This window comes from Colius striatus, chromosome 1 (genome assembly GCF_028858725.1).
Source record: "Colius striatus isolate bColStr4 chromosome 1, bColStr4.1.hap1, whole genome shotgun sequence".
Lineage (NCBI taxonomy): Eukaryota > Metazoa > Chordata > Aves > Coliiformes > Coliidae > Colius > Colius striatus.
In genome coordinates, this window is record NC_084759.1 from 64985588 (window position 1) to 65011903 (window position 26316).

A 26316-nucleotide genomic window follows, 5' to 3' on the forward strand; every position below is an offset into this window, starting at 1 on the left:
ATGGAAGTGGTGCTTATAGTGATCCCTTTCCTCAGAGGAAGTAACAAATGTACAGGACCTTCAAACACATGTTAATTTACAGCCTGAACCCTTGCCTGGGTTTTAGACAAGTGTAAAGTATAGATTAGGTCTTAAAAAAAATGAAAAAGAAAAAAAGCAAAAGCATTATCAACACAGGTCTTGAAAATACTTAATTTGGGAAATTTCACATGAAAATGTTGAATTAGACATTACTGCTGATTATACAGAAGATAACAAAAGTTCTTAGGTTCTGAAAAACAACTACTGTGAGAGTTATACAGGGACACCCCTTTTTTCTGTTGTAACTAGCAACAGTACAAGGCGTAATGGGATGAAGCTGGAACATAAAAAGTTCCACTTAAATGTAAGAAAAAACTATTTCACTGTGAGGGTGATGGAGCCCTGGCACAGGCTGCCCAGAGGGGCTGTGGAGTCTCCTTCCTTGGAGGTCTTCAAGACCCGCCTGGACATGTTCATATGCGACCTGATCTAGGTGACCCTGCTTCTGCGGGGGAGTTGGACTAGATGATCTCTAAAGGTCCTTTCCAACCCCTACCATTCTATGATTCTATGATATAAAAGCTCATTTCAGAAGAATGCCTCGGCTTTCTTACCTGCTAGAAACGATCATAGAATCATTACAGTTGGACAAGACTTTTAAGATTGAGTCCAACCACTAGTGTCACACTGCCAGGCTCATCACTAAACTAAACCGCATATCTCAGCACCTCATCTATGCATCTTTTGACTGTGTCCAGGGATGGTCCACCTTCCCTGGGCAGCCTATTCCAATGCTTAATAGCCCTCTCCATGAAAAAGTTCTTTCTAATGTCCAATCTGAACCTTCTCTGGCACAACTTAAACCCATTTCCTCGTGTCCTATAATTCATTATTGGAGAGAACGAAAAACAGGCCTTGGATTAAACTAGCAAGGAAACAGAGCTGGTATTACTTATACTAGAATTTGGGCAAAATGGTATTCCGTAAGAGCTTTCAAGAATTTCAAAACAACCAGAATGCAAAAAGTACAGATCAAATTTAAAATTCCTGTTTTATAAGCTCCTTTATCTATTAGGATTGAACAGGATTTTGTAAGCCCTGTGCTAAGCCCATTAGCCCCTCTGAAATCAACATGAAGTCTTGTACAAGACCACCCCTTACAGCCCTACTTGCAAGGCTCTGGCTTTCCTGGAGCAGATGAGACAAGCAGAAGGCTGCCTCTCCACTACAGCTGACCACTACTGCTACTAAGCTCCATTTGAGGCTGCTCCAGCTTCACCTTGCTACAAGCAGAGTACAGGACAGAGCAAAGCCAACTCACTGCTCCCACTTTGGCAAGGCTGGATGAGGTGGTCAGTGCTAATGCTGTGCCAAGACCAGATTAACACCGTGGTTAAGAACATCATTTCCCCCACACTACTCATTCCATAGCCTGAATGAATGTATCAGTCTTGTTTAAGACACTTCATGTCAAGACTGCTGCTTGCCATTGTCCATTCTCAGCACACTTTTGTGGAGGACTGAGGAAAAAACACAAGTGTTGTAAGAAAAAAAATATGTAGTGCCTTTATTGGATTTAAAAATGGGACTTTTCTTCAAAGTGCCTCTACATAGCACACATGAAAACTTTAGCATCATTTGTATAAATATATCAAAAGGAATAAATGTTATTTTTTAAAAAACAATATTTTGGCTCAGTAAAATAACTTTCTTATCCCTAAAGGTAGGGATAGCAAATAGCAGTTTTCCATCAATCTATTCCAGTCAGCAAAAAAAAATTCAGGAGGCCTGAGGTCACTGGAACTCTGTTGGCTGGTCTGCATACTGCAAGCTGTTAAGGTGGAAGTGCAAAGTCAGTATTATATCCTAGTCCTCAGAGTACAAATACCATACTTCCAGTGTCTAGTCTTCACATTTGGTATAGGGATCTTCTTACAGAAGAGTTCTGTGACCAAACTATACGGCTTCTGCCCTACTAAATTCTTCTGTCGACGTGGACCATAACAATTAGTCTTGCTCAGAGGGATGTCAGTAATTTCAGATGGATCTCGAGGTTTTTTTAACCTACAACAGGCTGTCACTGAACACACTCCATATTTAAATACATACTGTGTGCAGCAGCTACGTGAATGTGGCACTTCATGACCAGAACTGATCCTCCCTGGACATTTACATCTTGACTAAAACACAGAAGAACAGAATATAAGCATTGCCATTAGTCTGTTACATACATGACATTGATCAATAGAACATTCCAGTACCATGACAATTTCGAATAGCCTATTGTTTCAAACACATTTTCTTCCCTCCTAACCTGAAATGAAGAGATTCTTAGTCTGTTCTGGCCAAACACACACTCAAGTCACAAAGCTCTGAAGGCGCTGTCTCTCAAAAGCAGAGTTTCAAGTTTCCAGTTTACACCAAGGCAACCAAAGCACTTTAGGTAGGAAAGGAACCTATTTCCACTGGTTTTGTCACTTATCAGGCAGAGTGCAAAGGTCACAATGTCTCATGTTCACTGTGCAGTTTTCCTGAGGGATGGCACTTGACACTATCAGTTTTATTTGGTTAAGGATGGAGGCATAAGGTAAAAAATGCTTGAGTCATGAAAGAAGAAAAAACATGTCTTCAGTGTCAAAATGAGTAGGCAAATTCTGAAGGATGCACAGCATGAGTTTTTTTTCAGATGAACAAGCAGAGGTACCAAAGGACCAACTGAAAGGAAAAAATTCTGCCTAATACTAGCAATAGCCTTCAAAGACAGCCCAGAAAGTGATGGAGTCTGACACAACACTGAGTTGCTTGTTCCAAGATACAGGAACTTACACGGGGAAAAAACAGGTTGCAGTTTGACTGGGAAGAGAACAAATGGTGCTGCAAGAAAGATGATAGGACACACATAGGACCTCCTGAGTTGCAAGCAGCAGTTAAAGGCAAATCCTGAAGCTTTCATTTACAACTACATCTCATTACTTCAAAATGTAACTTTCAAAGACAGACTGAAAAGCACAGGTAATTTGGCTTTTATGTCTCCTCCTACAAAATTCATAGTTATAAACATGGCATTAAACTGATTTTAAAAAAATTATCAAGTTTATCAAATCAACTCCCTCTCTTGAAAAAAAGAAACAATTGTTATAAAATTACATGACTGCCTACACACACGTCAAACATAACTTCAGACTTAACAGTTGTGGCATACATAATATTGTTTAAAAAACAAAAAAGGCAAGAAAAAGGCTTCAGCATATACAGTAAGTTTTTTTAACAAACAGATGTTTGGAAGCTCCAGCTCCAGCCCCAGCCAAATTCCATAGGCAGTTGTCTCAGAATCCTTACCTCACCAGGACAGAGGAAAAGGGGAAAAGCAAGTGAGTGCAAGGGGTAACACGGGACATCTCTCACTTTAAAGAGTATTGGCTGACAATGATATGTTCTAAACATATATGGAACCAAAAACCATGATCCCATCACTCCTTTTCTTCTCCCCTTGCACTCTGAACTGTCTGGGAACAAGATGAACATACTAATCTGGGAGAATACTACCCCAAGGAAGAGAAAAATTCTGCCACACTCAAGTAGCTTCGGCACCCTGCCTGGGAACAGGAGAAACAACTTGCTCTCTGGTGACAACAGCGACCCATAAGAAGTGGGTGCCCTGAAACCCCTTGATCTGGTCCTTAAGGCAAGGTAGATGAGGCAAACCATCCTGTACTCCCCATGAGAGAGTTTGTATCTACTTGTTCCACTTGGACAAAATAAGAAGAAACATATTAAGACACTCAACTTGGAAAAAATGAAAATCCTCTGGAGATTAATTTTTTGACTCAGTACAGCATTACAAAGGTATTTTTGCAATGTCTGCATGGGACAAATGACAAAAAATGGTACAGATCTTTAAAATGTAAAAAAGATCAAGGAAGGGTACTTATGCTTTGTTCAACAGCACTTTTGAGGTGGCTGGAATTGTCTCTTACTTTTTCTCTTGGATGACAACATACTGATGCAACAACACAGAGGGATTTATCTTTCAGGAAACTGCACAAGGCAAGTAATGAACTTGTAACAAAGTTTTTGTCATTAAAAGACCTGAAACAGACCTGTTTACACTGGCATCAACCATATCCATTACATAATACCACAATTATAATTAACATAGTTCCCTTCATATTCAACCTTTAATGGCAAAACCCAAGTTTTCTGGGTTTTTTATAGCTTTTTTTGCCTTACATTTTTAATACCAAAAGAATTCCAACAAATCACAGTTCAATCCTTGGAAAAGGCACATGTACTTCGTGCATGGTGTTAACAATGACATTTCAAGGCATTCTGTTGATCTGGACAGAAGAGAAAACAATTCACATCTGCAGATGATGCTGTAGTACCTCCAATCCAGAAACTCTGGGTAAGATTGCAGAAAACAGATACATGTGACCTTCAATCAATCCATCAACAACTATGCAAACTGAGTTAGTCACTGTCACTTTTCTTTTGTTAATTAGGGAGAATGAAAGTCTTTTGGTAGCAAATGCAGTCCTGATGAAGACCCATTTTTTCTGGACGGCATGTGGTAACGCACTTTCTTCCAGAATCTGGTACTTGCTGAGTGTGACCTTTCTGAGAAGTCCCCTTTCCATCGGATAGATCCATGCTTTTGCTTAATATATTTGATGGATTCTGGCATGGTTGCGTAATCTTGTATTTTTTCAAGTTCAATGAGAATTACTTTAATGCCATCTTGGATAAGAGCATTGTACATGGCTAGCTGCTTTTCAGACACATCTTCTAGAATACTGTAACAGGAGGCTTCTGGTACTAAAATGATTATCACTCTTCTACTTTGACGGATTTTTTCATCGGCAACGCTGATCACAGCTGTGGAGAAAAAGGTTTTGAAAAATTAAGGCTACATGTTCCTATTTTTTGTGACCAACGTGTTGCAGCTAGTTCATCCACTGACATTTGAGCCAACGTGCTTTACCTCACAAACAAGGACAGGATCAGAGAATGTGAGCAGTTACACTAGGTCAGCCAACAAGCAGAGATTTGGCTAGTGTGATGCAATCCGACCCCATCAGGCTGCACATCTATCTTCTTGGTTTGCATTAAACAGAAGAGCTACCAACTATCAACTACCAATCTCGTTAATGCCATTTTATTACCATCATAGGCACAACTGTAAAAAAGACAAGTTCTAAAAACATAGGCCTAGATAAAACTATTACATTTTTCCATGAACAGCTCATTCTGATATACTTTAATGAATCCTCACTTCAAGGGCATTCCAGATGATTAACTCTAAATCGGCAAAATATGGTAAATACCACACAAGAAACATACAGGTTAACCCTGAGAACAAACTACTGCATTTTTTTCAAGCTTGAAAAATAAAGCAGCACTTTAGAGCCTGCTTGTTGGGGAACCATTCCTTCTCAAACCACTACCAAAAACCTTGAGATGCAAAAAAGTGATCACCTCATGTAGGTTTGTTCAACACCAGTTTCTTTTTAAATACAAACTTTTACTTAAGGCCTACTCTGCAAAAGTATTTAGTCTCAATTTTACCCTTTTAAAGACCAGGAAGTATTCAGGAGACTTTCATCATTTCACTTCACATATGCAGCTGGTGAGGCAGACTTTGTAGTTCTCAGTCTTAGATGATAGACATTTAAATTTGATACACATATGCACGCAGAGGAAACCTCCACAAGGATTTTAAAGCAGTGCAAGGAAGTCAATGTTTTGTAAGAACTTCCACTAGGGACAAGTAGTCTTTGATACAGTTGATCATTTTTGATGACTGAGTATTGTTTTATATTCTTTTGTTCTTTCACAACTGCCCTAAGTATCCATTATACCCTTACTGCATCCTGCTGGTTTGACAGCAATTCTCAGAGCAAATAAAAATGCAACAGTAGAGAGGTTATCGTGTCAAATGGAACCCCAAAGCAACAGGTTTTTTCACAGGCCTCATGAGACCTACTTTTCTGCATTTTCCGCCATTAGTCATCATTCAGAACCCCAATTCCAACTCCTCTCCCCCTCAGCATCCTTCCATATCCCTATGTCTAGGTTAGACAGACATTGAAAAAACCTGGAACAGTTAGAAAATGTTAAGGGAAATGCTGACTTCATTGAGCAGTCAGTGCTGTATTCTTCACTCTCCATCAGAGTAAGAAAATCATAGCTCATTCAATCATGGGAGATATTTAGAGTCATATCTGATTGGTATTTAGATCACATATGATTCAGAGTTGTATTTTCAGCTGCCAATGAGAAAACTAACATAATCTATCTTCAGATAGCTCACCTTCTCCTGGTAAATCATCCCTCCCAAATATGAAGAGGTTATATCCACATTGTCTTTCTAAGACCTCTGGCAGTATTTTCAGAGCAAAAATATTTGATGAATACAAGCAGTTCTCTCTATTCCTTGGATACAGAACATAAGCATCATAGATCTTCCCATCTGAAACTAAAGAGTGAGCAAGAAGAGTAATATAAAAATGGATTCTAAAGACACAAAGCAAACAAAAAGAAAAACCTAAACTCTTGCTTTTTCCTCATTTGAATCACTGTTTCCGGACCTAATCCTGCTATTATTTAAGCTTATACAATTATACAAAGTATGACATATTTATAGAGTCTGGCATACTAGAATTCAGTAGTCTGGATCTGGATAGACAGATGTGAAAAACTGAACCCTAATTAAAAAAATGTTATCACTGAATTATCTGGAAAATAGTGGTTCCAGTAGTACAACTGAACATTTAAAATCCCAACTGCCGTATAACTCATATGTCACTTTCACAACCTGAAGTTTCAAAACACAACAGCCACTTAAACATGAAAAGAAAAACAATATCTGGCAAATTTCAAGGATTCAATTGTATTAGATATTTTGGAACAAACTTTTCAGAAAGACCAAATTTAAAAGACTTCAAAGAAGTCTAATAGAACCTCAATGCGTCTAGAAGATATTTTCTGTTTCTCTAGCCATGTAACCCCTTCTCAGGTGTTTGGAAATGGCCAGACTTCAACGTACTCCCATAGAAGCAACCTTATCAACATTGGTCTGAATGCCAGGAATTTACAATAAGTAAAATAATCAGAAGGCCCTTCAAATAGAAATAAAAGAAAATGAAATTTGTCCTGAAAAATATGGAAAATAGAATGGAAAATATGGAAATTAAAAATCAGCCAACAATTCCACTGTGTTACTGCTTTCTGTGAGGACAGTAATTGAAAGAAATCTGAACAATTACTGTCAGAACAACATCCAAACCACTGAAGCAGGGCATCAGGGAAAGGAATGACAAAAAGTTGCTGATTTGCACCCTATAGATGCTTTTATTCTCTGAACTAATTCTAAACATTCCCTCAAAACTCCTAAGGAAGACAAATCACACTCCATGAGGTTAACTCATTGTTTTACAAGTGAAGGTGAAGGCTCATTACAATACACAGCACTGTTGTACAAACATACCTTTTTTACCCAGGAAAAGATGGCAGGAATCCCGATACCAAAGTACAATATCAATTTTTAAGATCTTGTAGATGAAGACTGTAAAAAATACTAAAAACGCCAAAGAAACTCCTCCTCCAATTAAGTAACCCTGAATGTTCTGAGCTGCAATAGACCGGAATAAGAAGAGAGGAAACAAACAAGCAAAAGAGTTATACACTATAACCACAGAATTACAAAAGAGATGTTCAAAATTGTTTAGTCATTAAAGCATGGGTTTTGTTGTTGTTTTTTTTTTAAAGAGAATGAATGAATGAATAGGGCTGAAAGTTTTTCATGTATGCCTTCTGCAAATATTCTTAATTGTCAAGTCTATTTTATACCTCAGCAGTGCAACAAACGAGGCTACTCTTCAGCTGCAACACCAAAATACTGACATATATCTCAGTGCAGTAATAGAGTGAGAATTCTTGTACAGAATTTTATTAGTCAGAAAGCCAGAAAATCAGAGGTTGGGGAAGGTGATTTCTTGACCATATTATTCTCCCCTGACCAATAAGCTTTCTATTATCCCTAGCCACTTAAGATCTGTCCTTGAACCTACTAATTTGTTTCCCTTAAACCACAACCCTCCACAAACTGTATTTTTTAGTTCATGTGTATTAAAGGATTTCTGAGGTTAAATTCTACCCTGATCATTTTTATGAAGAACTCATAGTTATGTAAAAAGGTGGAGCTCAGATCCACTTTCAGTCAATTATTTGTTTACAATGTGGCCAGTTAAAGGTAAGTTTGAGAATAACATTTGTCAAAGGATTAGCTTGCAGTCAACAAAGCCAGTTCAATCCAAGCTCAATAAACCAGAGGCAGTTAATTTTTTTTTTAAGTCTGGTGATTTGCTTTTCTCTGTAGCTGTTTTTAAATAAAAAGAACTAATTTCTTCAGCCTTGCATTTGAGTTTTTAAAACTCACTTTACAATGAAGTTTATCTGCTAAAAGAAAAGTCCACGCTAGCCAGCAACAAGTCAAACTTATCCTTGCCTTTGAGCACAAGACTGGGGGTCCCCAACCAGTGGCAGATGTTCTCAACCAATACACCTGAGCCTATCCAGAAGGTGATAACACAGCATGTGAATCAGTGATAGAAAGTCCATAATCTTTCCAAGCAATCTATTTCAATCCTTCATTATCATCACTGTCAGAGTTTCTCCTACTGAATAGATATAATGGTTTTTTTTTTTCTTTCTCCTGGCAATCTGAGCTCATTATTTGTTAGTGAAGGACAGGACAACCAAGTCCATATATACATTCATGTCCTTTGGACAGCTTGTTACACACTTAGTTATGTCTTCCCTCCATCTCTTTTAGAAGAATTGACCGTTTACTCTTCTAGATGCAGTTTCCTCTGATCCTTTTTTACACTTAATGCCTTTTTTACACTTAAATGTGTAAAATGAAGCAGACTCTTCCACTGAGGTCTCTCTCATACGTGCTTCAAATAAACTGGAGTCTTTCAGTAATGTTTCCTAAAACACTGAATGTGAGAGGACAAGGCAAATGAAAAGTGCTACTCTCTTTAATTTTGCTAAGAATATGACAAAAAAAAATCACAAAGGTTCTGCACTGCCCACTTTGCACAAGGGTACATCACATTTAGCTCTAAGTAGGGTGAGTCAAACTAACTGAGAAGTAAGCATTACTGATCATCAATGGAGTGCAAAACCATTTTATCAAGATGAGATCTCTTACCTGGGCGTTCCAATTTGATGTAGGCTGTAAATTGTTGAGAACCATATATGAAGTGGCAGAAAAATTTATGAGTGTAATCTTTTACTTTCACTTTTGAAATGTTAAATTTTGTTCCAGATACAGAAAGTCCATGTGGCATCCCCTCTCTGTCATTAAAAAAGGGTAAAAAGGAAACATCTGTAGAGAAACTGAAATACCAGTGCTTAATATGGGATAATCTATCCACATATACAAGAACATTCATTTTCTACCTCTATAAACATAAGAAGCCAGTGAATCAAAGCAAAGAACACCCCTATAACTAACAGCCTCATGACCAGACGTGACTTGGCATTTTCCATACTTATTGGGTTGCTGTTTTTTTTTTTTTAGCTTGGTGGGACAGAGTGCACAATTACCAGTTTTGCAGATGATACAAAACTCAGATAGACAGCTGATAGCTGATGGTCACATTGCCATCCAGAGCAATCTTAACAGGATGGAGAAATGGGCTGACAGGAACATCATGCACCTGAGGAGGAAAAAAACAGTCCCCAGGCAATGTGGACCACATTAAGAAGAGTGCTGCTGGCAGGTTGAGGGAAATGACCCTTCCCCCTCTACTCAACACTGGTGAGGTCACATCTGGAGTAGTAGGACCAGTTCTGGACTCCTCGCTACAGGAGATGTATGGATTTACTGCAAAAAGTCCAGCAGGGCTGTGAAAATTATTAAGGGAGTGGAGCATCTGTCATGCAAGAGAGCCCGGAGAAGAGAAGGCCTGAGGGCAAGGGGTGGGGATTAGATCTTATCAATGTGTGTAAATACCTGACAGGAGAGAGTGGAGAAGAGGGAGCCAGGCTCCTTTCAGGAGTGCCCACTGACAGGACAAGAGGCAATGAGCACAAATTGAAACATTTTCCCATCTGAAATTCCATTTGAACACTTTTTTACTGCCAGGGTGGTCAAACACTGGAACAGGTTGCCCAGAGAAGTTGAGAAGTCTCCACCTGTGGAGATATTCAAAACCCAACTGGACACAGCCCTGAGCAACCTGCTCTATCTGACTCTGCTTGAGCAGGTGGATTGGACTAGACAATCTCAAGAGGTCCCTTCCAACCTAAACAATTCTGTGAATAAAAGATTATTTAAACCAGTAATAACTAGTAATAAAAGTGTCCAGAGAAAAACCATCTTCCAGGACTCTTTATACTGATAAAGAACAAGAAACCCTTCTAAGCCTACTAAGAGGCTCCCTGAGCCCAGTATCCACAGTCAGTGGCACTAACCAACTTAGGAAATAATGCTGAACAGAACTCAAAAAAGCTGTCTGGCTCTGCTGTCAAATGACAACAAACATGGTGATAATGCCTTTATGTCTGATAGCTGTTCCCACAAGAAGCTTGGAGATATAATATGCTAAGATGCTAAATACTATCTTGCTCTAAGGTACAAATGTTGGGTGAGAGAAGCCACAATAGGAAGGCACCTACAAAATGGCATCCTACCCTACATACCAGAGTGATGTGACCTTATGTACTCAAGGAGGAAAACTCCTTTTGCAGAACATCCTGAAGAACCAGTTCCTATTACATATATAATTGCCATCACCTTCTGTCATGGGATGCCAATACCAAACTTCATCATTTTGTAACATGTTCAGATTTGTTGAAGTCAGTTTTAACCTTCCTCCAGCAGAAGAGTCACCTCCTAGGTGTAAGCCCTGAAGCCCATAACATTGGCCATGCCTACAGTGCACTATGCTACTAGCAAACACTCCTCAAATTGCTGAGAAATTGCTACCATTTTGTGAAATAAAACATTATTATTGCAATTAGATTAATTTATCTGATACTGGATAACATACTTTGAACCATTATTCCTAATTAGAACTTAACACAGATGTATTTTTCATGTCTCCATCTCTGGTACGGGAAAATTACCAAGCAGGGTAATGACTAGAAATAGAGATCACTTCCAGGAAAGCCAAAAATCTTAACAGATAATTACTTTATGTTAAATACATTAAATGTTTCTCAAGAAAGTGTGTTTAACAGCAGCACCAAGTTGGTTTCAGAAGAAGTGGCAGCTATTATAAATATTGCTACAGAGAGCTGCAGATGTCTCTTAACTGGTGAAGCTGAGAAACTTCATGCCTTAAGGAATAATGGACTCATTTGTGCTTTAAGAGACCATAAGCTCGGTGCATAAAATTTACAGGCAAACAACCAAGCATATAGATCTATAATGAAAGTAGCAATTCCCTCTAAAATAATTTGGGGATTAAGTAGAACTACAGTTCCTTCTGGAGGCCAAATATAGATGAATAAAATTCAACATTTTAAAAGCAGGCTGCAATCTAACTCTCTAACCATATTTTGCATTGATTTTGTCATTAGATGGGAGATGGCAATGCTTCTGCATCAGTGTGAAGTGATCAGCTGAGATTTTTTTCTTTTCTTTCTTCTTTTTGATTGATACAATAACAGAGCAAACAGTATATCAGCACTACAGACTGCTCTGCTACAGCATAGACCAAGAAACAAGGGTCCTGCTCTCTTGAAAGAATTGTTCATTTTATCAGCTTTATTTGTGTTTCATTTTCATGACCATAGAAAAACCCATAACTGTCCTGCAACAAAAGCTTCCACTTTGTGTTACTGAGGATTAGCAATTGTGTTTATACATAGAAAAGGACCAACTTCAAAAATAAAAGTAAGTTGGGTGATTGCTTTGATTTGGAACAACCTATCCTTTCCATATTAATGACTAAAGGCGAGCTTTAATCTATTAGCAAAAATGACTGCCTAAGAACAAATGCATAAAGAAGCCTTTTTAAATTATATGTTTCACAACAGCATCAGATAATTGCATAGTTATATTTGCATCATATACATCACTATAATAAAATGTGGGGGTTTTTTTAACAAGCAACAAGAATATAATGTACTTGATGCAGAATTCTAATCAGTCTTTCAATGACTACTGACATTTCACTAGTAGTGAAAATTACTTAAGATTACTTCATCTACAAATGCACTGAAAATTCAGTGTACAACAATACTTACTCATAAAACTGTTCCCTGTAGGTGCTATCAAAGCTATCAACATCTTCATCATTAACTTGCCAGAATGGAATCAAGCCATTTATGCCACTTGATACATTACACTCCATAATTATGTGAGAGCCTACAAAAAAAACCAAAAAATATTTAAATATGGTAATTAAATGTCTTGTAACAGAAGCAGGATGAAGCAACTGGGCAACAGCTGGGAAAAGGAGGGACGTTGAAAAACCCACTTACCTTATGAAAAGCAGAGTCCTTAAACTCATCCACTTGTAATCCACATTTGAGTGTCTCCGATCTGGATATAAATTCCAACCTAAATGTAGGTGTCTAAATGTTCACATCTACACGTAAGCTGGATGTCTAAGCTAGTAACAGAGTTCAGCTCTGCTGAAGTCCACTCACATTACAGTAGACATCTGGACCTTATCAGCTGAATGGCTCTCCAGACTCCATTGAAAAGAATACAGGCTCTAATCATGCCTGTACACAGTATGGTGGCATCTGAGACGCCCTCATTCTTCATGACCAAACATATCTTTAGTCCAGATCAGAGTCTTTTGGCCAACACTGTCCACTGGGATGATTTCTGAATAGTCTTACACTCCGTTCCCAGAGTAAGCTCACCTGTCACTCTGTTCCTTTGCCACTAGGAGTTCAGATCTTACAGAATGCCTCAGTATTAAGAAAGCAAGATAAGTTGCAGAAAGATCTCAGTGTTTCGTTTCCTAGAACCACATTGGATCCAGATGCTTCCACCAAGACAACTTGAACAAGAGTTCACACTGAAATCACAGATACGCCCCAATCTCTTCCCTCATGTCCTTCCACCACAATAATCAATTTTTATAAAGATGTGGCTTAATGCATTGCACCGGTCTTCAGAAGGAAGAAAACACAAGTGTTTCATGTCCTCCATTTCCATACATTTATGAATGTACTGTTAAGTTTTCACATAGCCTTCTCCAGCCATGTCATTCAAAAATGAATTAAGTATTAATGAAATACTTTGTATGAAGTTCCTCCTTGGTGAAAAATGAGGAAAACAATAATTACAGTTCAAGCAGCTCCAAAACTCATTCTTATGTACTACATCAGTAGAACACAACTCCATCCAACATACGGTGCAATCTAAATATGTTTAAGTTTGCTTAAGAAAAGACTCCACTTGGCCCATAGAATCACAGAATAATTGAGGTTGGAAGGGACTTTGGGAAGTCTCCATCCAAATTTCCTGCTTGAAGCAGTGCCAGCTCTGAGGTCAGACTAGACTGCTTAGAACTTTTTTTCAGTCAGGTTCCAAAACCTCCAATGACAGAGACTGCACAACTTCTCTGGGCAGCCTGTGGCACTGCCTGGCTGCCCTCACAGGGAAGTTATTTCTTACATCCAGAATCTCTTATGCAAGAAATTTCTATGTAAGCAATAATTGGGATATGCATCAAGTATCAACCTCACTGTTTCACAAAAGATCAGTATCTGAAACCTTTTAGTATGCTAGAACAAGGAACAAATTCCAGGTTGTAAAGAAGGAAGGGAGAAAGGAAACATACAGAAGGAGGAAACAATACTGAACTGGTCAACTGGTAACTATCCTAACATGATACCTATGTGTAACCATATTTCTACTAATACTGAAGATACATTAAGATACAGATACTGAGAAGCAGTACAAGGGACAGATGGCAATAATAAATTAAAAAATAAGTACATCCCACTTGACACCGCTGGTCAAAAGACACCAATCTCAGGCACACAGCTATCACCTCCACAAATTACTTGAGGGAATCGGGAATCATGTTCTATCACCTGTCTTCCAGATATCCTCAGTTCGGGTGCCTATCTCCCAGTCTTGCTGAAGTCAGTGAAACTGTTCACAAGTTATTTCCAAAAGACCATGAGCTTATTTGCTTTACTGAATGTTAATTGCTTCTTAAATAGTCACTACTTACCAAGTTCTACTTCAATTGTATTGTTCTTTGGATAAATAAACTCTGGTCTTGTTTGCAGCGGACGTTCTAAAAGAAACAAAGAGAAAAATTAAGTCTTCAGGCAAGAACAGTTCCACAACTTACGTTAACAGATGACAATTTTACAATTATTTTGTTTTATTGTTTTGTACTATTGTAGCACCATACTCACTACCAGTTTCAAACATACAACAGAAAATGTCTCTTAAAATTTGTTGTACTCTATCCCGATTACACTATTTTAGCTTCCAAATTATCAAAAAGCTCTATCTTACCTTCACAATACCTTTAAAAAAAAAATCTCAAATTTGCTGGCAGTTGATATAGAAATAATACACAACCAAAACAACAAAACCAAAAAAAGGTAAAGAAATTTGCAAGAGAGATGGATAAGGAAGAGAAAGAAGGACTGTTATCAACAGCCTCTTAGATCATGTAACATCTTTATAAGTAAAAGAGTAAAAAAGCACACGCTTAAACTAGGCTGGAATTGCATCATTCTGCACAATGTATAGACTTGCTGCCAGCGACCTACTGTTCTTGTTCTAACTATCTAAACTCAGGATTTTTATTTAATTAGATGGACAACTCCATCTCCAGCCACAATTTCTGGTAGGACTGCTATCGTGGTACTGGTCAGGTCATCAGCAATGCTGCCTACAAAGATACAATCCCAATGATTACAGCCCTATATGACAGTATAGGGAAAGTGAGACAGCCAGCTCACTTTCCTGCATGCAGAAAAGCACAAGGAAGTGTCAACAGTAAGCCAGTTCTTTCCAGAGGAAAATTTATTAATTTCATAATGTTTATAAAGCTGATCACATCTCCTTTGCTATCAACTGAGAGTCTAGTGAACTCTGCCAGTTCACCAACAGGGTTGCAAGAAGGTATTTTGCTGTGATGGTCTCAGGAAGAAAAAAAAATCCTCTTTTTAAAAACAAGAAAGGATTTAATTTTTTCGGTGCATTATTTGTTTTAGCAAAAACAACCTCCACTCTAGTAACCACTGCATCCTTCCAATTCTCATTCCTAAACCCACATTTCTCATTTCCCCATGACAATTCCTCCTCAGAAGCAATGCTTAGGGGTAGCAACATTCATTATTTTATTTTAATTTTACATTCACAAAAAAATTAATTAAGGAAAATTTGCAACTCTAATTTTACAGAGCTGAGAAGTAGAAAAATAAATTAAGAAAAAAAACCCATAGTCAAATAGCTTATGTCTGCATACAAATATTTACAGCAGAGGAAAAAGAATTATCCCAATGCACTCACCCTTAACTTCTAGACTCATGGTTCGTGAGACATTGTATTGTTTTCCCATGTATGTGTATATCATACGGCAGGTGTAGTTTCCTCTGTCTTGTACAGTAACATTGTGAATCAAGACAGCGTGTTCACCCTCTGCCAAAGTCAGTCGTTTGCCATCAAGAAATCCAGGCTTACACTCCTAGATATACCGAAAAGTATCTGTGATTTAAAGGAACTAATAATCTGATAATTAAATAAGTTACTAAACTCTACTGATTATTAAAATACTTGCCAAATACTTTGGGTTTTTTTTATGAAAGCCACAGTGTGAGTTCTTGTCCAAGCACCTGTATGTTCTAACATGAAGCCTGATCACGTTTCTGCATTTGTGCTTTTAAAAAGCACTGCAACCAACCCTTTAAGCTTTCAAATGCTGTGGTTTAGTTCACTGCCTTTGTTTAATAGCTTGACAGTTACCTACATCACGTGTAATGAAGTTACTATGCATGTATTGGAGTTTATGAGATATGAGATGGAGAATGCATGCCCGCATTCCTAATTCACTGAGATCAATGACAGCTGCCATAGTAGTGCCTTCTGCTCTTCAGCGTAATACTATTTCTGGGCAATGCAAATACAGCATAAAACTTCCCTCTCTTCCCTGACCTATAAGCAGTTTAGAATCACTTTATCTTGAAAAAAGATGCACAGTTGCAGCACTGAGGTTATTGTGCATGTATACGCTCATGTAGCTACTTTAATACCAACATCAGAAGTGAAAGTTTAACTGCTCCAGAATTTTACCTTAACACAGACAAAATATAGGTTTCTAAGCTTACATAGTTTACAGAATATTTTGACAGAATCAGAACAACAGGCCTGAGAACATCAAGTCATGATCAACAGATAGGCCAAGCCTAACATTCTGCAATACCAAAATAATTATGCAGAGCCTTGTACTTAAGGAGACATATAAGTTTTTATTTTATGTAGGTATTAAGTTTAATCAAAGGATAAATTAGATTTTACAAATCATCACACTAAAACACATGTTTTTTACTCTGAAAGAATCAAAAAATTCACATTTGCTTGTTCTTAAAATATGCTTCTTATACCTCCTTACACCTCCCTAACAGCGCAGCAAGACAGAATCACAGAATCATTTCCATTGGAAAGGATCTTGAAGATCATTGAGTCCAACCACTAATCTCACACTGCCAAGCCCATCACTAAACCATGTCCCTCAGCAACTCATCTATGCATCTTTTAAATATCTCCAGGGATGTTGACTCCACCACTGCCCATTCAAATGCTTAATAACACTCTTAGTGAAAAAGCTCTTCCTAAATAGACATTTTACTCAAGCTGTAGAGAAAACAAACCTTCCTTTCCAAAAGCTGCTTTTCACAGTTACTTAATAACACATTTTAAACAGAATATTTTGTATCTTATATATCTGAAATACACGTACACAATACCTTATACCAGTGTACTTCAGGTTGATTATTATCTTCATCTTTAAAATGTTCTAGGTCAGGGCATATAATCTTTCCAGTATTTGTGCTCATAACTTTTTGTTCAAACGTCATTTTTCCATTAAAACACAAACCATTATCATTCTTAAAAACCGATAAATTTATCCTCTTTCGGTTAGAGTGGTTAAGGCTCCTGTAATTAGAACAGCAGAGGACAGGTTCACCTCAGCATTCCTTCAAGGGATATATCAAGAAAAACAGGCTGTAACTCCTAGCAGAAGAGAGACAGCACTTTTCAATAACATGTACATCAAGGTACAACATCACACCAAGAAACCACACCAAGAGCCCACAAGAACTTTTGCTACAATAGTTCTGCAGGGAAGAGATGGCACTAGAAACTAGAAACCTATGTCAGAAATTAAGGAATACTCTTTATTAATTCATTGCTTAACTCTTCATTTCTTAACACTATGCTAAGGGAGAAGTTTCCAGAAGAGTGAACTGCATGTTTTGACAGTCTTGGCTCCAACTTCTATACTAAGGTTTAAGTGATTGATGCAAAAAATGTAGCCTATAATTAACACAACCGAACTTTAGCAATTTTTTGTCTCGCTGATTTTATGGCAAGGCAGGGATGAGAGATGCCTGTAAGAACACATCTCACAGCTAGGGTAACTAGAAACATATCAGGGAAGACTAAACTAAAACTAAAACTAAAACTCTAGAACAGCAAGGTGCAAAGGCCCAGGACCTGTGCCTACACTGGAAGTTTTTGCTGCTCACTGTTACTGCATTCACAACCTAAACCCTTTCAGTGTAATTGGTGTATTGTAGGCACACCAGTACACACAACTACACTCAACTAAAACAAATTCTGGATCACCCAAAAAGCGTCCTTTGGATGTTATCATGTGCCATGGGAAGACCATGAGGAAAAGAACAATTTCTGTGTGCCTTCCCAAACTAATTTCCCGTTCATCAAGCACTTCACTGCACTTCAGCCATTTTAAATTATATTTGACTACCCAATGCAGTGAAGACCAGAGCACTAATCTAAGCTGCAAATATGGCAAGAGCTTTAAAGTACCAGAGATTAAAAGAATCTATTCCTATTTCCCCTCTGTGCACTCAGACATTTGAGGATGCATTACTTTCACTGTCTCTAAAGCTGTGTAGCACTGATTTCCTCTTCATGTGCATTCTCACTGTCAAGCAGAAACATCTAGTAATGTTCTAAAAAAAATATAAGAATAGTTTTCTGCCTTTTTATTTCTCAGTTTCTAAAAGGATTCCCCCAAAAGTTGCTAAGCTTTCCAGAAAGTCTGTACATGGTGCTACTGTGTAACATGAAGAGTTTGCTCCTCCTAGATTGTTCTTCCATTTAACCACCTTCCATGACAAAACCAAAACGTTCCTCTGATCTGTCAGTATCAAACAGAAAGCTGAACACAGGAAAAGCTGAAGTAGTTAAGACTTTTCCCCTGACCTTACACTTCATCCAAAACAAACAAATAGACAAACCCACACAGACCATTGTTAACATTATCATGCTTTAAAATAGTTTTCTCTATGAATCACTTTTGCAATGCAGCATGTGTGGAAGAAAAGAAAAAAAGGCAGTATACAGAAAGAAAAAGCATGATCTAAACAGGGCTTTTAACTGATCTAAGATATCTACCTAAAACAAAAGATTCTGTGAACTCAAGTTCTACAAATGATCTCTAAAGGTTCCTTCCAACCCTACCACTCTATCATTCTATGAAATGTGTTATCACAGTTGTAAGCATCAGCAGCTCAGTTGTTTCCCTTCTCCCTTCCTTACCTTACATCACATTCATAAGGTCCAGAATCTTCCAGTGTTGCGGGAACAAACCAAAGCAAACCCTCTCGCTGATGGATCCTAGCGTCTCTCTCTGTGGTTACTGGTGTAGCACTCCCATTTTTATACCAGGTCAGATTGGAATCAGAGTGAAGCAGTGGCAATGTAATTATTGGGCAGCTAATAGCTATCGGCTCTCCAACAAGTACAAAGTAATCACAAATAACACATTCTTCTATTAAAAAAAAAGAAAAATATTGTCAGTGCTTTTAATCTTATACTTTTATGGTTTGTAAGTTTTAATATTCATTCCAAGTTACATAGAATTAGAAAATAAACTTTATGGAATAATTTATTATTAAAACACAGCAAGGCTACCATGTTTTGTTTGTTTAGCACCTTCTGGTTTAGGATCCAAAACACACATTTTACAAAACTTAAGCCACAACCTTCTTCTCTTAAGGTAGTCAGTAACAAGCATATGTAAGTCCAACAAACTCAGCACAAATCCAGACATAAGAATATACATGGGATTCACCAGGTAACACAAGCTTCCCAAGTCACACATCACGTCCTTGTTATTTGAGGGAGAGGAGAGGAGAGGAGAGGAGAGGAGAGGAGAGGAGAGGAGAGGAGAGGAGAGGAGAGGAGAGGAGAGGAGAGGAGAGGAGAGGAGAGGAGAGGAGAAAAAAAAAGATGGCTTTTGACCTGATGCACAGGACTGTATGGAATGAGATCAAGAGCTCAACACATCAAAGAAATCTGTGAATCAACATATCACACTAGAAAACAAATTTGGAGAGACTATAATGTGTTACTTTTGCAATTTCTGCCACCTTTATCCAGAAAGCCCTTTAAATTATGAACAGTATGCTAAACATCACATAAAAGGTGAGCATGAACAGAATTCTTATAATTATGGCTGTGTAACAAATTGACAAGACACAATCATGCAAGCCTAGCAACCAGTTTTCTATATATCAGCCAAAAAATACTAGAGAAATAAGGATAGATACTACAAAAAGTCACCACACGCAAAAGCAAAAACTAATTGGAGACTATCAATTTAGCACAAACAGAGCAAGCAATTTGGCTATAAAGCAGATTTAAAAGCTTTCAAACTTTTGCATACATGTGCAACGTAAATTTCTATGAAACTGCAAAACATCTGACTGAACTGATGTGAAAAACACTTGATGAATGATTGTATAAATACAAAGCTAATGTGTTAAATTTCAAAATTAAAAAAAGTCTTCAGTAATCTGGCCAGTCCCACCTTCTTCCCTTGTCCTAATAGTTTCCAAGTAGATTCCGATGGAGACTAATATTAGACTGCTTATGCCAAGAGCAGCAAGACAAGCATCATTAATTTACATAGTTCCAAATGTTAACAAAAAATAGATTTAACACTAAAAATATTATTAACTGTAAAATAAACTGAGTCCTACTGCTTTGAGCTACATCATGTCTCTTGAAGAGGGTATGCAACAGTCAAGGAAGACAATCTCTTTGGACATTTTTCATAGGAATCAGGGAGAGGATAATCAAAGCATCAGTACCCTAAATGTGGCTAGATTTAAAAATAGTTATGCCAGCCAATTTGTCCATTCCATCCCTGGTGCAACAACAATCCAAGAAGAGGCATTCAGTATATCTTAAATATGCTGAAGCAAAACCAAACCTCAAATCCATCTCAATAACTCTCTTCTACTAAATATATGCAACTCATCTTCTGCAGGTTTTCTTTTTTAATGCATTTAACTTACCAGTACTGGAAAGAGGTATCAGCAGAATATGAAGACCAATGAGTAAAAATTTAGATGTCATCTTTTGCTGCAAAGAGAAATTTTTCTCCATTAATGTGGTACTAGTGTTCAAGCTGCACTGTCCTCTGCACCCTGCATTATATTAGAATTATAGAGTGGTAGGGGTTGGAAGGGAACTTAAGAGAGCATCTAGTCCAATCCCTTGCCAAAACAGGTCCACCTCAATCAGGTCACACAGGATCAGGTCCTTAAAAAAATCAGGAGAAGCCTTAATTATCTTGAGGAAGGAAAAAAATGGGTTTGGTAATTTAGCATTAGCCTTTGAAGATTTCAACTACAGCAACTGTTGGCCTCCACAGAAGCTGCAGCTTTCAGTTTTCAGCTTTCTATTGGAATTTTTCCACATTTCCACTGGAATAACTCTTGCATAAAGTATAACTTGCTTTTCCCAGCATAGTTTGGCAAAAAAAACCCCACAACCCTCAAGCACAGACAAGTTACGCTTGCATAAAATGATTTTAAGCATACTTTATAATTTAAGAACCAAGGGTGATTAAGTTACTTTTCTTTCCACATGTTTACAAGAGATACAATCACAGACATGTATCAGGTTTCATTCTTTGAACTGTTCTTGTACAGTTAGTTGAGGCGGTACTGCGTTTAAGGGCAGATGAACTCGCAGTTCTTTGCAGAAGGACAAGCACACCAACTCCAATGTGACCTGGCACTTCAGTTGGCATCCAAGGTCAAACGTGTGTGGAAACCACAGCAAATTGCTGTGGTCAGACACACAAAAAAAAAAGTATTCAAGAACTGTAGTTTTATTTCACACCTCAGGTTGTCTTTGCAGCTGTCTCCAACAAAGATGTGACTGAAAAGACACCCGCTGCCCTCATGGCCTGCAAGTGCTTCCATGAAACCTCACTCCTAACCAAGTCCTGCTCCCCTATCAGATGCACCCGCTCTCCTGCTTCAGCCATCGGCAAACATTTAACCGCATTACCTTCTGACAGCTTCTTGTTGGTTAAGGTCTGCATTTAGTTGTCTTGCCTTTCCTCAGCTCCTCACTAGTTTGCACGCTGCTGCCCCTCGCTCTGTTTTCCCACACAGCAGTCCATTGCAAAACATTCATTGCACAGGTCCTAGTTAATATTTGCCTTCCACCCAGCTAGAAATGGCTGGAAGAAGAGATGGTTTTCCCTGAAAAACACATGGCCTTGACTTACATTTATATCCAACGCAGTTCACTTTAGTGACAAATAAGCCACACCAGCTCCTTCTTTGGAAACATTTCATATATAGAAGTGTTGGGCAGCAGGGATGGACACTTGGAGCAGACTTCAACACCTTAATATAACAGCCTCTGAGTATGAACTTCTTTTGGAGAATTTTTCTGACAAAGCACTCATACCACAGTCTTTATTTAGTTGCCTTATATGTGGTTTTCTTGTAACTTGCCAAAGGGTTGATGATCATTTTTACAGTTTCAGTTTACCTGTGAAGAGAAGGGGGAAAACAAGATTTTACAAAATGTATAATTTGGACAGCAGCATACATACAGAAACCTAAATTTTCTGCAGACAATCTAAATGTAAAAGCAAGGGCATCCTTCTGCCTATACTAGAGAGATTACTTAAAATAAAAGAGTAACAGTAAAATCTGCAGTAAAGATTGACCAAGAATCCTAGTTGAAGACCTTTGGAAAATGAAGTTTCTGTCAAAAGCAAGATAACATCACGCAAGTGTCAAGTAAGCAGCAAAATCAGCCACCTCGTAAAGACAGATTTAACCACAAAGTGGAAACAAAAAATACTTAATTTTAGGGCAATATAAGAATAACTAAGCAATCCAACAGGTTAAGCCTTACATTTTGCATCTATTACTGGTCTCCAGTACCAAGAGTGGATGTCTTTCTAACACTCTATGCTAAAGCTCAAGTTTTTTAAAGTCCTGTTCTTTCAAAACTCACACACGTCACCTTCAAAGATTACACCAGTAAAGCTCAAAAACTACAGAAAGAAGAGAAGTTTCTAGTATTTGTAGTCGCAATACCTCACAGTATGTGGAGCATCTCCATTCTGGTCACTACAGTTTCAAGTGACCACACAAGGCTTTTACACTTTTTTCTTAAGCAGAACATACAGAGAAACACTACTCAAAATCCACAAATTTGAAAGAGCAAGCTGTGTTTGAAACACAGTTCACATACCTATTAACTTTAGTCTTCTGCCTTGTATCTCAATCTCAGCAATATGAAATGGCCCTGTGATAAAACCACAACAGCTCAAAAAAAAACCACTTGTGTAGAGAGAATAGCAATTAAACTGATGACATTGCCAACACATTTAGTTTGGAAAACTGTTTCAGCTCAAAGCTTGCTGGGATCAAGGAAAAATGTTCATGAAGACTTTTAAGAAATACGGGCAAAAAAACAAGAAGAGCAAACACACAAAATGTTCAGGAAGACTTTTAAGAAACAAGGGAAAAACTAAGAAGAACAGCAAACAAACAAAACCCCACATCACCAAACAATCATGTTTGTTGTTTGAGCTACTAAAAAAAAAGGTTTGATTTCCAAGTTACTTTCCTAATATTTATCTTCCCATACTTAAAATACAACTTACTACTGCTCCTTCAAATCTCTAAAATTACCATCTTGAAAATAGGGACAGAAATCATGTGCATCTAATCTAAGATAGAGACATTTTGGTCTTTGCAGAATGTGTATCTCCACAGAATTTGCCCTTTTACTTGTCTTAGGCACATTGCCAACTTTAAATGCTGTAAGAAAGGGTTCAGAGATATACTGGGTCCCTAAGTCTGTATGCAGCAGACTCCACACACTTGCCCTTCAGTAAGCTGTGCAAAACATATAACTGTATCTTTGCTCTCCAAATTTACTGTCTCCAACTTTTGAAAGTTTTTCCTTGTAAGTAATCTATGATACATGGACATGACAGATTCTTGCAAAGGCCAGGACAATGAAAAAACACTCAAGACAGTAGCATAGAAAGCACCAAAGCTTCTCCACTGCATATCAGCACATTGCTGTTAAGTGGCTTTCAATATTGATCACTGTCTATGGGGACTCATTACAGCAAGGGCACCTAACAGATTCTTAGCATTTGAGCCACACAGAAGAACACATAAATTGTGGTCTAAAGCCAACACATTACCGTTTCTGCAAACTACCTAACAGCACAGAGATGTAAAGTCCTCCGATTTACTGATATATCTACATGAAAGAATTGCATTCACTTTTTTAAATAAAACTTTAATACAGTTTAATTGAAATGGGGTGTGAAGAAGCCAGTTCATCTATGACCACTTACTCTAAAGTACAACCACCAAGACAAGATTCAACCCACTACAATTCACACAACTTACACTTTGTTCCTGTTGTGCTGAGTCCTGTCAACAGGAGTAAGCTGTTAAGCTGCCTATGGGGGTTAAACCATGACAGCAAATCAAGATAAAATTTCTAACAGACTATACCTTGTTTCCAGTTTCCTTAGGTCCCAACTTTCCTGTCTAACATGCTCAACATATAAACAAAATGCAGCTGATCACTTTATAGTGCCATGCATGAACACTGAGTCACACAAAACAATGTACAAACACCCTCTAGAAGTGGCTCTGATTATCCAGTGTAGCATTCTGTCACTGAAGTGATGACCACAAACTCTAGTCCTTAAATGTCTCCTTTCCAGACAATCTTGCAAGCTGAAGGACTACAAAAAAGTCATACCTTTAAGGAAAACCCATTTTTCAAGATATTCTGTGGAAGCTACACCAAAATGAAGCCACAGACATCAAAGAAGAATACTCACAAAAAACTCTGAAGTACTTAAATCTTTACAAGCCAAATTCCAATTCAACTTTGAGACAACATATTAACCACTCTAAATCTCAACAAAGTATTTGTTACAGCTACTGCCTCAACTTTCACAAAAGCACAGGAGGATGGAAAAATAATAATTAAAAAGTATCTGTAGCCTTACTAACTGGTCTCAACCAGTTGATTCTAGTATGGTGAAGAGATGGCTATTCACCCACTTCCAGGCAATGAGGGAACACAAACCACCTTGAACTGAGTGATCATATCGGTATTCAAACCAACTGAAAACAGTACCTCCTTTCAGCATGAAGTGGAAGGAACTCATTTTGCAGTCAGCACTTTCAAGACATTTATGTCATTTCAACTCCTGATACCTGTCAATATAAAGTAACATGAACATTAATATTTCTTATTTAAGGCCAAAGTTAGTCATTAATTTTCCACAGTTAAGAGACATTTAAAAAGACTCAGGCACAGGTAGATGAAACTGTATGTATCAAAATACAGTGATATAAAGTATTAAAAATGACCTATTAGTCTCAAATCAGAAGTATTGTTTATTTAAAAATAAAAAGAGATGGGTATTTCTCATTTAAGGGTTAATTTAAGATATCTGAATTGAAGATTCTGTGTTACAAAACAATTTTTGTGCAAGATTTTTATTTATGCCAATTTCTCAGGTTTTAAAGTGCTCCAGTTTTGCAATCTATATGAAATACATGTTCATTTAGCAACTCCAGCTTGTTTTATGAGAAGCTAAGCACATACAAATGGTCCAAGTCAAACAAAAGTGCAGTTGCCAAATTTATGACGGAAAGCAAAATGTATCCAGTATTTTGCTCAAGTTTCTAATGAAAACTCTCCAAACTTAAGAGCTGCTCCTGTTGCTTCCAGCAACATAACTGGAAACTTGATTCTGTTCAGTAGCTTTACCAAGTTGTGGCAGCCGCCAAGCCCCGTCTTGGAAGTGACCAGCTCTGGTTTGAGACTGTCAGAACAGCTCACCAGGTTTGACACCGATATTTCTGCAAACCTTTATTTCATCCAAAGCCTTGCTTTTAACAGTTTAAAAAAAAAATCAAATAGAGTCCCCGTTTGATCACAGTTATGCAATAAATAGTTTCTGTTACGTTTCACCAGGTCAAGAAAATTTATGCCAAGCTTTATCCTGCTTCCTGAAACAAATGCTTTTAAAAATGTGACAGTGTTCAGTGCTCCCATGGTCTTCATTTTCCTACCGTACTTATTACTTGCGTTTCTATAACGCGATACACAACGAGGAAAAAAGAGACAAACGCGAAATAGAAAGTTACTTCCAAGGAAGTTATTCGGTGCCATAAAAGCTGGAAAATCAGCAGCCACCCGCAGAGGTCGCGGGACTGTGCAAACGCACCGCCCATCGAAACAAGCGGCCTCAAAACGCACCTGAAATTAACAGAAACAGAGGGATTTGGTTTTTTTGGAAACCATGAGCACTGGAGTCTACCCGCCGAGGATGCCTGCCTTCACCGCGGGCACCCTAGGGCTTCCGCGGCCCCACCACCGCCCGCTCCCGCACATGAAGCAAAAGGACCACGCAGCGGCGGGAGACAGGCAGGGAAGGAAAGGAAAAGCCTAACTGCCCTCTGGTCCCCGTCGCAGCCGGACTCCCCGCTGCCCTCCCCGTCACGCCGGCGGCGCTGGAAGCCGAGCCGAGCCGAGCTCCGGAGGGAGTGAGGCGCTTGCAACCTTCCCCCCTTCCTCACCTCCATCCGCTCCCCGTTCCTCGCCGGTCGCCACGACCCGGGCACGCAGCGGACGAGCGGGCGGGCACCAGGCTGCGCCCCGCCCGGGGGCCGGGCCGCTGCCGCCGGCCGCCTCTGGGCCGGCTGGAGGGTTGTGGATGAGCACGTGGGTGGGACGGCTGC

At 38.4% G+C, this 26316-nt stretch overlaps 1 protein-coding gene across 5 annotated transcripts; it reads right to left on the minus strand.

The window, feature by feature from the left end:
* Positions 1–222: 222 nt before the first annotated feature.
* On the minus strand, positions 223–26233 carry LOC104564189 (interleukin-1 receptor type 1). 5 transcript variants are annotated; one of them, XM_061997507.1, is made up of 14 exons: positions 26155–26233; positions 24704–24783; positions 22781–22834; positions 21798–22066; positions 20572–20638; positions 18809–19040; positions 16987–17176; positions 15533–15707; positions 14235–14300; positions 12283–12403; positions 9236–9381; positions 7508–7651; positions 6332–6496; positions 223–4896 (listed from the first exon to the last, which is right to left on the minus strand). In XM_061997507.1, the coding sequence occupies exons 5-14, from the start codon at positions 20630–20632 to the stop codon at positions 4520–4522; spliced, it is 1677 nt and encodes a 558-aa protein (XP_061853491.1). In that variant the 5' UTR covers positions 20633–20638; positions 21798–22066; positions 22781–22834; positions 24704–24783; positions 26155–26233; the 3' UTR covers positions 223–4519. The 5 variants fall into 5 exon arrangements, with proteins under 5 accessions (XP_061853491.1, XP_061853474.1, XP_061853465.1 ...); XM_061997490.1 differs by lacking the exon at positions 22781–22834 and adding an exon at positions 25723–25834 and having other exon boundaries at positions 26155–26211; XM_061997481.1 differs by lacking the exon at positions 22781–22834.
* Between the last annotated feature and the right edge of the window lie 83 nt (positions 26234–26316).